General features: G+C 41.7%; 1 protein-coding gene across 4 annotated transcripts in view; it reads left to right on the top strand.

Annotated features, from left to right (window-relative positions):
* The window catches only part of Khdrbs3 (KH RNA binding domain containing, signal transduction associated 3), a 139152-nt gene that overhangs the window by 63494 nt on the left and 61476 nt on the right, over nt 1-14182 (top strand). For all 4 annotated transcript variants that reach the window (XR_005976176.1, XM_041672480.1, XM_041672478.1 and 1 more), the window contains exons 3-5: nt 1182-1298; nt 4601-4747; nt 11906-12045. Coding sequence is in view for 3 of the 4 variants with exons in the window: in XM_041672480.1 (XP_041528414.1) it covers nt 1182-1298; nt 4601-4747; nt 11906-12045 (404 nt within the window). In the remaining variant the exon portion in view is untranslated. The remainder of the gene's footprint in view (nt 1-1181; nt 1299-4600; nt 4748-11905; nt 12046-14182) is intronic.

Here is a 14182-nt window from a genome sequence, read left to right as displayed (position 1 = left end):
ATCCACTGTCTAAACTTGGAGGTCAAGCTCAGGGGTTCACTGTCCAAACAGTAGAAAGATGTAAGAAGATGATGCAGAGTGGATGGCAAGAACAGGCAGACACAAATGGGTCAGGAGGCTGATATCCTGCCATGTGATTTCTTTGAAAGTTTAAACTATATAAAATATACTTAAATTTCAAAAGTAAGGAATAATTCCATGTGAAGATGAAACTGAATTTTGAAGACCCATAAAATTAAAAATGAGTATGAAAAATGCCATTTCAACTTTAGAAGTTTTCTGATTTCAAGGAAGTCACTTGAACTGCCATAGTTAGTTAGATCAGCTGCTGAGTGTTGTTCCTCCCATAAGACAGCAACAGCCATGGCATAGATCACTAAGACAGTAGTCAGTGTCCTGAGTGTGGTCTCAGAATTCTTACCAAAGAGAAATGGTGAGCTGCTTGAGTTTCTGGTTTGCGACACAAATATTTGTAATTTGTCTCAATTATGGAAAAGCTTTAGAAACTTACTGCACATTTCTCATTAGCATGCCTTTGTTCAAGGTGTTTCTTGTATGTATGTTATTTACTAAGTATGTTAGAATGATTGATTCTCACCAAACCACCCAGTCCTCAGATGACCCCGGAAGAGTGAGTGGCTCCTTTCCTCTTGTCCTTTGCACAACAGTCTAAGCCTGTGTGCAGTAACTAACTCTCTTCTTCCCTGCTTGTCCAAGAAACCATAGCTTTCTGATTCCATGATTCCTGAGTTCTCACAGCTGCTTACTCTGGGAGAGACTTACTCTGTTGTGACTCCTCTGTCAGTCACTGAGAACTCACCTGGATTAGTCCATCCATTGGGTGAACAAACTCTTAAGTGCTGACAAACCCAGGAACCCATGGGTCCCCTTCCAGGACCGTTTTTCTCACCTGGATGTTCATCCTAACCCTGGTTGTGGTTGATAAGAAATTCGTAATTACCGCTGTCACTGAAATGGCTAGTTCACAAGGTTCTTTTTAAACTTTACATCTTTGGTATCACTTTATGTGGTTTGTGGAAAACATGACAGTATGATTTATGTAGCAGGAAGATAATGCTTGTTAGTGATAAGTGGTGTTTGCCAGTGTTTCCCAATGTTCAAGGCTGGTAAACTACTTTAAGACTTGAATGTTACAAATATGGATGGTTTGTTTTTCCTAGTTCAACTTTGTGGGGAAGCTTTTGGGTCCACGTGGCAATTCTCTGAAGCGCTTACAAGAAGAAACGCTGACAAAAATGTCCATCCTTGGAAAAGGTTCCATGAGAGACAAGGCAAAGGTAATATTGATCATAGACGATGGAGACCTTGTTGGTCATGTACTATTATGTTTGTCATGTCTGTCTGTCACCTGCCATGTTAATGTTAATGCCTAGCATCTAAGAGTTAAGTAGACGCTCAAATGGAATTATGGGAAAATGTTGTATCCTAATATAAGAAATCTGCCTTTATTCCATGTTGTCCTTAGGAAGTATGAAAGATGATAGTATTTTTTTTGCTGTACCTGTAATAAAACTGAGGCTCGGTAACTTAGGCCATTCTCTGGATTACCCAGAAGAATCAGTAACATTGTTAGGTTAACACAGTGAAGCCTTGAGGCTCTGAGAGCAGCACTAATGGACATGGAAAACATGTCTATCAGACTCATACCAAGTTTAAGATAGAAGTTCCAGGACCCCAAAAAGTTTAGGGTAGAATGCATCAGTGTGAAGCTAACCTAGTGGGCCTGTTAACATCACACCTCATCAGGTGTGGGAAGAAGCGGGGACGGCAGCTCTCACCCAGTTATGCTTTTGTATGCAGTCACGGTCATAGTTTGTGCCTGGTTGTCGATGCAGTAAATGCAATCCTCACACCACCAGCTTGCTATCAAAGTCTAGTGATCCTTTCAGAATATGCTGTCTAATAAGGCTGCGGTGTTCTCTGCTGCTGGCACACTTGGCACCTTAGAATGCCAGTAACCAGTCATCCTCAAGAAAGAGGAATCTGTTGTGATAACGAATAACCCCAGCCTTGTCACTCTGGTGACTTTGTGTATTACCTGAGCAGCACTGAGCTGTCTGGAGAATGGAGCACCAAGACATCTGCCCCTGTAGTTCCTCCTGATGCCTGTCACTGAGAGTCTGCCCTGCATTTGCTGTACAGGTACCCTGTTCACAAGCTCAGACCTCTGTCCCAGAGCATGTCCCACCCGCTTGGCCGTTCTCCTGTTTCTGTCTCTGACCTCATGGATCCGTCAGCTAACATGTTGGTGGTTCTGCATTTTGCTGATCAATCTGTCAAGCCACAGAGTAACTAGAGGAGGAGAATATATTGTACATTTTCCGCTCCACCCACGCCCTGTTGGTGGGATAGAACCAGAAGTCTTTGTCCTTTGATCCATGTCCTACTGTGCATGGTGGCTCTTAGGAGAGCAGTGCTAGAGTCAGGTCTGCTAATTCTCAATCTCTTCAGAGGTTTTTTTTCTTATTACATCATATCCTCATCCCATCCCTCTAGAAAAATGTTCTAGATCCTGAGAAGACAAGGGATGTGACTATCATCATATACCTATACCCCATTTGTCTAGACTCAGGGAGCAAGCAGGAGTGTGAGCATAGGCTGGGAGGTAACAAGAGGGAGAAATAACCTTGACAAGTATGTTCTCCTTGCAAGGAGCTGCCTCCATGGTTCAGGCAAAAGGATGCTAACTAGATAGACATCTTGGGTGAGAAGACACAGTTTTGTTTTGGCATCTGGGTATTTAATTGGAATCTTTGTTCAAATGCTCCCAATACAGTTCTCAGGTTTTACTGGTATCCAGCTATCAACCTGAATCCCATAGAAACTGAACTGTGTATCTTTGTGTTGGATGTAGTGCCCTTTTTTGGCTATGTGCATTAAAACCTCCATGGGCACTTTTGGCTCATCTGTGTTAGCTTGCAGCTTGCTGTCACTGTAGCAAACACTTGAAATAACCAGCTTACCAAAGCAGAAGGGCTTATTCTTGCTCCAGTTTTGGGGTACCACTGTATGATGGGTTGGGGATCTATAGCAAGACCACATATCATGTGTGGAGTGTAGGCCAGCAAAAACACCCACTTACGGTCAGGAAGCATGAGAGAGGATGGGATTGGTACCTGCTGTTTCTCCCAAGGCACACTTAAGTGATGTGAAGAATTGGCTCCAAGACACCTCTCCCAGTCACCTTTCTGGAGACATGGACTTGTGAGGGACACCCAGGATCCAAACCATAGCAAGCTCTATGCGGTATTTACCCTCTCAAAGCTTCCTCTTCACCCTAGCAGCTTTCTCTTCCTCCTCCTCCTTGCCATGCTTGATCCTCCACCATGTGGTCTATCAGTTAAACCCTCACAAACATTTCACCAAAAGCAACCGCAGCTGATAGTTTAAGTACCAGGTTTCCCTTTAGGTGTGCACCATCAGTATCCCATTTGCTGGCCTGGAGCCAGCTCTTCCCTGCTGGAACGCTTGGCTATTGATTGCACTTGATCTTTTTAGTACTTTAACTTTAGCCTGCATAAATTCTCAGTTAATCATGCTTATTTCTGAGGAGCTAGCCCTTACTTAGTGTTAAAACTCTCACTTGAAAAAATATCACATTAAGTTCTACTATAGCAAATTGAACAAGAACTCATTACGTTCATTTATTTGCTACACTGCTGAAGCTACAGTCAGGCTGACACCTGCCAGTGGCTGCCCTCCTGTAATTGCAGTGGTGCTGTGCTCTGTTGGGCCTTCATTGGTGTCAGTCATATCACCTGTGTCATAGGTGTGTCCCGCTGTAGATAGCATGCTGGATGCTATCCTGAGGAGTGTGACGTCAGCAGGCCCATGAGGTGACAGTGTGCTAGTGCTGCCCCATGTTAAAATTCTTCCTGAGAAGATAAAGGCACCTGCCCAACATCATGCAGTCAAGTCTGCATCCTTCCGCAAGCAGCACACTTCGCTTCATTATGAAGCCATGGGACAACTTTTTGGAACTCACTCTGGATTGCACAGTGATTAGTCACACAGCGTCCTTCACAATCCAGCTGAATTTGGGGATAAAAATGAAAGCACAATCCAGCATTTCATAATCATCAGGCAAGATGGGCACACAGGGTCTGCTCTCTGGCAGTCGCCTTCTAGTGAGGGAAAACCAGAAAGAATGAAGTGAGGTTGAAACATTTTTGAATGTTCTGAATTGTGGTAGAGCTTGGTGTTAGCCCCATTATACAATGAGCATCAATAGTGCAGAAGTGAGCTGGGCACTTAGCCAAGTAGAACAGAGGTGTGTACGTAGCTAGGGTAGATAATGGGGCAGGCAGGAGCAGACAGGAGTCAGCAGGTGGCAAGGGCAGGTGATTCCCTAGGTGCGACATCAGACAGGCAGACAATCCCAGCAGGGTAGGCTGCCTGTCCAGGGTTCCTGAGAACCTGGGAAACATAGGCTTAAATGTGTAGTTTAAAACCATCTTGGGGTGCTAATTGTTGCGGAGTCTTCCATGACAAGCGTGTGTCAAATGTGTTTTGGGCAATTTTTGCTTTGCTTTGTTTTTCCTATTTCAACATGTCACATTTTAAATGGGATTTTCTTTAGGAGGAAGAGCTGAGGAAAAGTGGAGAAGCGAAATACTTCCACCTCAATGACGACTTGCACGTGCTCATCGAAGTGTTCGCTCCCCCAGCGGAAGCTTATGCCCGAATGGGACACGCCTTGGAGGAGATCAAGAAGTTCCTCATCCCTGTCAGTACTTTCCACTGCTCATTGACTTGTATCTTAAGGTTGTGTCTTTCCCCAAAGCCCCGATGATCTGGTTCCTAGTTGTTACTGATGTAACCGTCCCTCTTAAGAACTTCCTATGTGTCCTGTATTGTAGACCTCACAGTGCTTCTTTTTAAAACAGTGGAATTTTAGACAAATTAAATATTGCTATCAAGCTTATAAGACTAAAATATTGGAAGAACAGAATCATTAATTCAGATTTTGGGACTCCAAGGTAAGTTTTTATGTGATCCTGAAAATACCACATAAATTCCATGCTGTCCCTTAGTCATTAATGTCCTTCATATGCCTAGTCTGTGAGTGGTATGGGACATGCAGACTTAAATAAAAGCAGTCCCTAGGAATTTGTCATTTAGGGGAAAATAGAAACCTTAGTGGATGGTTGAGTATAGCATGCAGACATGCCTGTGGTGATGCTCAGAGCACAAGGGCTTCCAGGGTGTGTTCTGTTGGGGAACTTGCAGACACCAGGCACTGCCATGAAGTGATGAGTTAAAGGGAATATTGTAGCCGGAGGCTGCTCATTCCCTCTCTATAGCAGAATGTATCCCTGCCTTCGATAGCCATGAAAAGAGCCTTTTGTGTGTTCATGAGAAGCTAAACTTGTCTCTATGGATAAATGCTGCAGAGAAGTCACCGTATCTGCCAGGTAGCTGTCTGCAGTGAGACTGTGCTGAGTAGTGCTGGACTCTGCTGGAAGATGGAGTTAACATCCAGTGTGGATCATGTTCATAAATGTTATCAAGGAATCAATTATTACATTTATGTTGAAGTGGGAGACATTTGTAAGCCAGTGATGAGAGTCCCTTCCCTCCAGAGTTTGTAGTTTGACAGGCCATTGGGAACCGTCTGTTCACATAGATGACAAAAACTGCAGCTGTGGCACATAGGGTGGACTCCTTCTTCCATAGATGGCTGCGTTGGTACATCCCATGGCCTTTATAGTCCTCCATCAGGAGGTAGGGTCTTATTTTTCTAACCCGGAATCTGGACTGGCTAAAAAACTGTCACAGCAAAGTTACTAGTATCTTCTGCTATCTCTTTATACATGTTTAATAGTATTTCGTTTAACGATCTTTCTGCCAGGTGTGATAGTATGCCCCTTTAAGCTCTTCATTGGGTTGCAGGAAGGTTTCTGTTAGTTCGACTCCAGCCTGACCTTCATACCAATTTCCAGGCCAGCTAGGGCTACATAGCGAGATGCTTTCCAAAAAAAACAAAACAGAACAAAACAAGAACACCTCATAAGATTATTTCCATTTAAATCACTTTGTATTAGTTTTGTGTATGGTATGAGATTAGAATCTAAATTTGACCTTTTCTGTTGTTCCTCTGTTGAATTGCCTAGCACGATTTGTATTTGGGACTCTCAGTTTTGCCCCACTGATTTATAGTCAGCCTGCTCCAATCCAGTTGCACACTTTTCCTTCATCCTTTCTATGAACTTTGAAGTCTGGCTATGTAATTGTCCAACTTTGTGTTGATTTCCTCCTTTTTTTTTTAAATCTCTCAGTAAGGTTAGCCAGGCTTACCCCAAACCCTCTGTCTCTGTGGTGTAAGTTGTGTCCTTCTCCCCAGGGCAGGTGTGACAGGCGCCATGGTTTGTTGTCCTTTCTCACAGTTGTCTGGGCTCCTTTGCATTTCCAAGTTTGCTTTAGGATCAGCTTCCAACTTCTACAGTGTTTAGCAAGGATTCTGCTAGGTGTTTTGTTGAATCTGTAGATGAGTTGGGAGTTAATTTTAACTTTGTGTCTTCTTTTCTATGAGTATGAAATACTTCTCATTTTCAAAAACAATATTATTTAAAGTCAGAAGTAGTTTTATTTTCAGAGTACAATCCTGCCTTATTTTGTAAAGACCATGTTCAAATATTAACAGATTTATTTTTATTTTATGTGTATGAGTGTTTTGCCTGCATGTCTATATTTTTATGTGTGCACTGCACACAGAAGCCAGAAGAGGGTGTTGGGTCCTCTAGAACTCCAGTTACAGAAGGTTGTGAGTTTTTGTGTGGGTGCTGGGAATCAAACCCTGGTCCCCTGCAAGAACAACAAATACTCAAATTGCTGAGCCATTTCTCTAGCCTCATTTCCAAATATTTTATGTTTCTTGATAGTGTTGGGAATGGAACATTTATTTATAGGTACAATTGGTCTTCTTCATATTGATTTTACTCTTTGATCTTGCTGGGAGTTTTACTATTTCTAGAGAGTCTTTTGAAAAAATAGAGGCATTAAAAAAATAGAGGGCAATTAAATAAAATCCTAGTTATCTGAATTATTAGGATTCTTCTGTGACATACCTATCACACTGTTGCTGAAGATCACCAGGTGCCTGTGATATTTTCCTTGGTGTCTTTTGTCTCTGTGTGTGTCACCCCATCCCCACTTCGCTCCCCAGTCTTCCATCTACTGCTACTGAGATCAAAAGATCCTGTGGTTTTCCCTCCTTTATTCTGATAGAAGCACATCACACTGGTCAGTCTGTAAGGTCAAGTTTGCGTTCATTCCATCTTCATATATTGTCCGCTTCACTTATTGCAAAATATGGTTTCCTGTTAGTTTGTTAAAGTTCGATGCCAGTAACCAGGAAAGACTGGCTGATTGGAAGTGCTTTTACCCTTGTCGTTTTCAGTGTTACTTTCCATGAGAATGGAGCTGCCCAAGGTTTGAATTTGAAGAACTAACTTTAGTCTTTCTGATAAAGTAGACCTGCTTCCTTTTTGATTTTCTGAAAATGAGTTTACCTGCCCTACTTAGTGGAGAGTAGGCTTTATAATCTTGGTTGGCAGTTTGTGCCCACAGTTCTTTGGCCATTCCTCTGTATGATTTGTGGCCCCTTACTTCCAGGAGTCACTTTGCTTCTGTCCTTGACACCTTGTTCTCTTGCTGTGTGTACAGTTTGGCTTTGAATGTGGTGGCTATCACGTCTGTCGTGATTGTGATGGGTAAGCTCTGTCGATCTCTAGGTTTATATTTTTCTTTACATGTGGGATGTTTTCAGTTGTTATTTCTTTGAGTTTTTTTTTCTCTGCTCCACCTTGAATGACCCACCTGCCCGTCAGTCCATGTTGGCTTGTCTGTTCCTGTCCTGTAGTTGCAGGCTTGTTTTTCTTCTCCCTTTCTGTTGTTCAGGTGGGGTTATTTAAATGGCCTGCTTTCAGGTTCCCTAGTTCACTATCCCAGTTCTGCTGAGCAGCTTCTCTGGGGATTTTGCCAGCAGTGGCTTTACTTTTTCATCTCTTCTTTTACTGTTGCCTTTGCCTGCTTTTCCTCTACAAGAATTGTTCACATTTTCTTTGCACGTCTCTTTATCTGTTGTTTTTGAATTTAGATAACGTACCACAGAAAATCTGAATTGTGCGTACTTCGCTCCCAAAAAGCTGCTGTTGCTGGCATTCTGTCTTCCATTTCTCCTACAATTATGTTGAACTAAATCCCTGGGCTCTGCGCCCTTCATGCTTTTAGGTGTGTTTATGTCTTTCTCTCTTGTTTTTATTTCTTTCTGTCCCTCCAGAAGAGAACATGTTGTGTGTCTACGTGGCTTAGTTGTCACCAATGGTTGGCCAAGGGATGTGTGCTCAGAGCCTGTTTTAAATTGATTTTCCTGTTGCTCTGCTTTATGGACTCCAGCATGGTTCATTTTCATGTCTACCTGTGTTTCCTTCCTGCTGGCAGTCTTTGATGTCTCCTCTGCACAGACTCCTGTGAGGCAAGTGTGCACAACAGCTTATCCAAGTCTTGCCTGGCTCTTTCCTGGGCTCTATTTTGTTACCCCCTGGTAAGCCAGTGTGTTGCTTGCCTAGAAGGTGGCCATGTCAGGCTTGCTGACCTGTTGTTCTTCCTCATTTATTTACTACATAAGTTCTGACTGCAGTGGCCATGTTACTGCTGGCAAGGAGTGCTTTACCCTTTCTTTATTCCTCTTCAGAGCTGTGGGTTCTTCATGCTCTGGCTGAAGTGGAGGAGTGATGTCATCCCCAGGTGAACATGCCTCAGACTCTTCTTTTCTCACCTGCAATCTAGCAATTTTTCATGAGTGATTTTATTGTATTTTCATCTTATTGTATTGCTTGAATCCCTTCTCAGACTCCTTAAATGGTGTCTTTGAGCCGTTTTACTTGGACTGTTCTTCATAGAGACACTTTCCTCAGTATCTAAAATATACCAGCTCTACTCACTATTTTTTGTTTCTTCAAATTTATGTGATTTTGTATATTTGTTTCGGTGAAGTTTCATGATACTGTTTTTTTTTTAAATATATTTGTATTACATTGTGTGCACATTTCTAAGTTTATTTAGCTGGTCTTCAAATAATGAGAGTCAAAGTTATTTCCTAAAGTTACAATATCAGCAATGATCCCAAGAAAACCTTAAACATAAATATTGTGCTATTTTGGGAAATAATTCTGAATAGTTTTTTTTTTGTCTGAGAAGACACTGAATTCCAATGTTACTGTTAACTGTTGTGCAGTGCACGTGCTTCAGCTTTTGAATGTCATAGGACAACTTGCGAGAGTCATTTCTCTCCTTCCACCATATGGGGTACCAGGGATTGAACTGAGGTCATCAGGCTCGGGGGTGGGCAGCCCTCCAGTCAGTGCTGTAGCGTACTTTTAATGAGTCACTTAGAAACTTTCCCCATTCTCCAGGTTCACATAGCACGTGAAATTCACTGGGTAGAAAAGTCATGTGCACATATGACTGGACACAGAGCGGGAGGGGAGGGGACTACAGTTCCAATCCCTTTCTACTCTTGACTAGTGATGCACTTGTAACTGGTTCAGTGGTTTTATTTTCCCCTGGAGAGTTAAAAGTTTTGAGTCCATAAACCACCACTGATGTATCTGTCACGCCTGCCCATCTGATATTACAAGTGTAAACCAACCAAATCTTTTTAAACTGCCTTAAAAAACACATAGTCATAAATCCAGTCATTTGGTATCTGTATTTTAAAATAGTTTTGCAAAAGTAATGTTTAACATGGACTCTTATAAACATTTAATCTTACTTAGGGCAAATGATTTTAACCTGACTTTCCCAAATTTTTACTGATGTCTAAACAGCGTGTCAGTCGTGATCTTTTAACCAGGTCTGTTTTCAGCCATCTACAGCCGTCTCACCTCCCACAGTTTTCCACAGGGCGAGTATAGCATTTTTCTAGCACATTTTATTTAGAATGTGCTTTGCAAATTATTTATTAATCTTCACACATTTTTAGCAAAATGGCTGATAGGATATTAGCAGTCTTATTTTAGACAGTTGGGAACAATGGAAAGATGCGGATGACCACTCTGAGGCACAGATAGGTTTGGGAGAGGATTTCTGTGTGGAGCCCTGCCGCTGTCTGCAACAGCGGTGGTTTTCATTTCAGTGCGTCCCCTCCTTCAGGTTTCCGTAGCTTTCTTCTTGGCAGTGCTCATGGGATTCTTTTGTTCCATGGAATCTATTTTTTGCTTTGTACTTGGGGAAAGCCAGGGAGAAAAGACATAGTTTTGCTTGTAAATGTACTGTTTCTTTCAGAATTTTAACTCAGCTTATAAATACTTCAATGCACACCTGAATTCCTCCCCCACACTGATGTGTGCTCATGGTTTTCCAGTTTGAAGTCCCCCTGCAGTTTCTGAACCTGCAAAGCCTTGTGTCAGTGAGGACCGTTTTGTAGCCAAATGTCAGGAAACGCTCCTGCCTTCACTTTCCCTCTATCTCACTGAGTTGGAGTCCATGTACGCTTTCTCCATCCATCCCACTGGTCACGGGTGGCTTTTCTGTTAGCCAGTCCCCAGACTGCTCCCTGAGCTTTTGATAGACTATAACACAGCGTAGACTGTGTGTGTGGCTGCACTCACGTGACACCCTGGATCTTTCTCATTCCTCTGCCTCTCCTACAGTGAGAAGGTTTGTTTTGTCCTCTCCAGAAAGTAAACCTAAATTTGTAGTTTATGCCCCCAAAATTGTTACATTGTCTCAGCAACTTTCCTTCTAATTATTGAAAGTTACCTTTAAAGTGACTTATGGCTTTACATGTTTTAGTTTTTGCTTTTTCTCTTAGTCCCCCTTTTGTCTTTATAATTTGTCCATATAGTACTTTTTATTATTTGTTTGTTCATTTTTGTGATACTCTACCTGTTTTCCAGGCTGACCTAGAGCACCATCTGACCTATCTAGTATCTCTGTTTTCTGGAATTTAATACTCTTTGAGTCTTTTATTTCCTTCTGTGTGGAACTTTGAGCTACACCTCTGATGACGTGGTCTCTCTTCTGCAGATGGGCCCTCTAGTGAAGTTCCTTTGACTACTAGATAGCTAAGTTAGACTTTCCTGTTTGTAAATATTGCACAGCAGTGATGATACAGTTTTATCAGTTTATTCTGTGTCTTTGTTGATTATCAAATGGAACTGAGGATAGTTACAAAGTGGAAGGAAGCAAGCTGGAGTTGTAGTTTCAGAGTTTAATGTGTGGACATTGCTGCTTTGTGAAAACAGTACAAACTTACAGGAATCAGATTGCTTAATCAACTTTATAAATCTGGGATTTTCTTGTTTGTGCTGCATAATGTTAGTGGTAATTGTCAACTTGACATGGTTTAGAATTACCTCTGATGGGCCTCTGAACAGGTCTGCGCTAGAATTATTTTGTTAATAATCTTTGTTTTCTTGATTGAGTTGGGAAGACCCTCTTGCTGTAATTGCCACTATTCCCTAGGCAGGAAGTCCTGGAGTTTAGAAGTGTGAAAAAGTTAAACGTGCATGCATGCATGCGTGCATGTGTGCATTGCTGTCTGCCTGATGTGAATGTGCTATGACCAGCTCCCTCGGGTTTTTCTGTTAGTTGATATGTAGGTACTCAGTAGTTATGAGTGAATGGAGCTGTGCATAGCAGTGTCCACGTCTCAGCTATGTGGCCCTGTGTCATCACAGATATCTCAACTGGAAATTATGCATCAGAAAAGGAGAGACATTGATTTACCTGTTATTTTAGACAGTGGGTTTCTCTTTTAAATTCATATTTTAACAGCTTTCCTGACTGGATTTTCTTTAAAAAAAAAAAAAAACAACAACAACAACTGCTTACTTTATAGTCTAAGTGCTTTTGTATTTTCAATATCTTTTCTGTGCAGGACTATAATGATGAAATCAGGCAAGCGCAGCTCCAGGAATTAACATATTTGAATGGAGGTTCAGAAAATGCAGATGTTCCGGTGGTTCGAGGAAAATCTACTTTGCGTACAAGAGGTGTAACAACACCAGCAATAACCAGGTAGGTATAATTACCTTTTGTTTTAGGTTGGAGACCATGGCAGTAGTTTGAATGTTGCTGTTATTAATAGATGGAAATAGTTGTCAGTATATCTGTACAAATCTGCATTCAGACACTGTAATGTCATAGTCAGGAGACTGACTTTGTTGTGAGAAAGTTGAACTTAAGCTTGCATACATCCTGCACGCCTTCCTGGCTAGTGGTTGTTGCCACACTGCTATTCTCCCCAGCACAGATTCTCCAATTCCCAGAGATGGAGTTTGATTTTTAAGTCCTTATGTAGCAGTGGCACCATAAGCAGATACCCTCCGCATGTACTGACTGCCCCCTATTAGGTTGTTCCCCACCAATGCTGAGCATACTGTCAGGCAGTGTGAGGCCCTCTGAATGCCTCTGCCTTGTGTCCACTATTCATAACCTGGGACTGATGAAAACTACTGAGCTAGCATGTGGACACAAAGATTATATTTCTGACTTTGAATTGATGATTAGTTTATAATAGGAAAAAATGTTTCAAAGAAATAAGAGAAATCTGAGATGGCTATCTTAACATTTGAGAGAAAGAGGCGAATGTTTTTGTTATGAAACTATTTTTGGGGACAGTGATTTCCTATGTCTCCTGAATTCTGGGATTACAGTCTGCACCACCACCCACCCCCAGCTAGTAATTTCAACTTCTCTGTTAAGCTGGCAACTATGTAGAAATTTATTTTTCAGATACATTATGTGTTGAAATTTAAAATCGCAGTTATTTTATACCTTCAAGTTCATTTGGGTGTGCTGGTCAGTAGCTGTTTGTGCTGCTGTGTTGTAGGTAGGCACAGGCACCTCGGGTCCTAAGAAGAAAGAGCTAAGGGCTGCTATGCAAAAGTCTAGTGGGAATCTTCATTGCCACTTGTTGGTCTTGCTTGAAATTAGCTACTTACTTGTAGCTGCCATGACCAGCTGCCAGAGATCTGCTATCTTTTAGGTAGAATTTTCTTTTTTTTCTTTTCTTTCCTCACAGAAACAGAAACAAGATGTCCAAACTCAGTGTCATTAAGCCAAGGGTGAGGTTCTGGAAAGGGGAAAATCCTGCCCATGTCACTTCTTTCTGTTCTGGTGGCTGCAGGGTTTTATGATCTGTGTCTGATCCCTCCATCTTTACACAGTCACATCCTCTTCTCTCGCTTTTGAAAAGGGCTTGTGAGTGTACGGAGGCCTGCTTAGGTCCGTCAGGCCTTTATGTGCAATTCACATAACCTGCACAGGCTCCCATGATTAAGACAGCATCCTACTGCAGTTGCTATGCTAGTTTTGTCTTCATGTGATGGGAGCTACAGGTTTTCCCAAACTATGTCACTTGTCAAAGTATGTTCAGTAGGTAATTTTGAAAGTTTTCAAACTTGTAATGCCTGTACGTTACCACTTTTTGCTGTATGTTTCCCTGTATGGGGGCCAGATATTGTGTTTTAGGCTGAGTGTTACACTTGTGCAGATATAGAGTTCCCTTTGTGGACTGGAATGTCTTGTTCAGATCTTTCTTCCAAAGGAAATAGCATGTGTGGACAGATAAGAAACAGCCTCCTTGAACGGAGATTCCTGTGCTGTCAATGATGTCGATGGGAGATGCAGTCCTGCAACAAGGGAGATTGGATTTACAAGATTATAATGCAGCTAAAACAAATCCTATAGCCTAGTAACTGTGGTAAAAATGATATAAACAAGCTATTGTGCTGCCTCTCCTGTAATAGTAGAACATGCACCGCAATATACCCTAAGCATGCAGAAAGTTCTGTTCTTTAGTTTGTGCAAGTATACACCGACCACATTTAATGGATTCCTGGCACTAACCATCATTTAGGAAATTAGCCTGACCACCTGTGGATACAGAAATAGGTATCACCATATTGGAATATAAGTCTGTAAATGTTCTTGTGAGTGACAGATACATAACCTTATGCAAGTAGATTTACTACACAAAAACACATATTCTTATATTTATTATACAAGTATATAATAAAATTCATCATACTAATTAATAGCTCTTACATATCACATGTTCAAATAGTAGCTCTAAATGAGTCTCCACTGACTAGAGAATGTCATGATGGAGCATGTCCAGTGACAGTGTTTGAAGCCTTAGTGTTCTTTAAAT

This window comes from Microtus oregoni, unplaced genomic scaffold (genome assembly GCF_018167655.1).
Source record: "Microtus oregoni isolate MIOR12 unplaced genomic scaffold, Mior012 000022F_ref0000154, whole genome shotgun sequence".
Classification (NCBI taxonomy): Eukaryota; Metazoa; Chordata; class Mammalia; order Rodentia; family Cricetidae; genus Microtus; species Microtus oregoni.
This window is presented reverse-complemented; position numbering and strand designations above follow the sequence as displayed.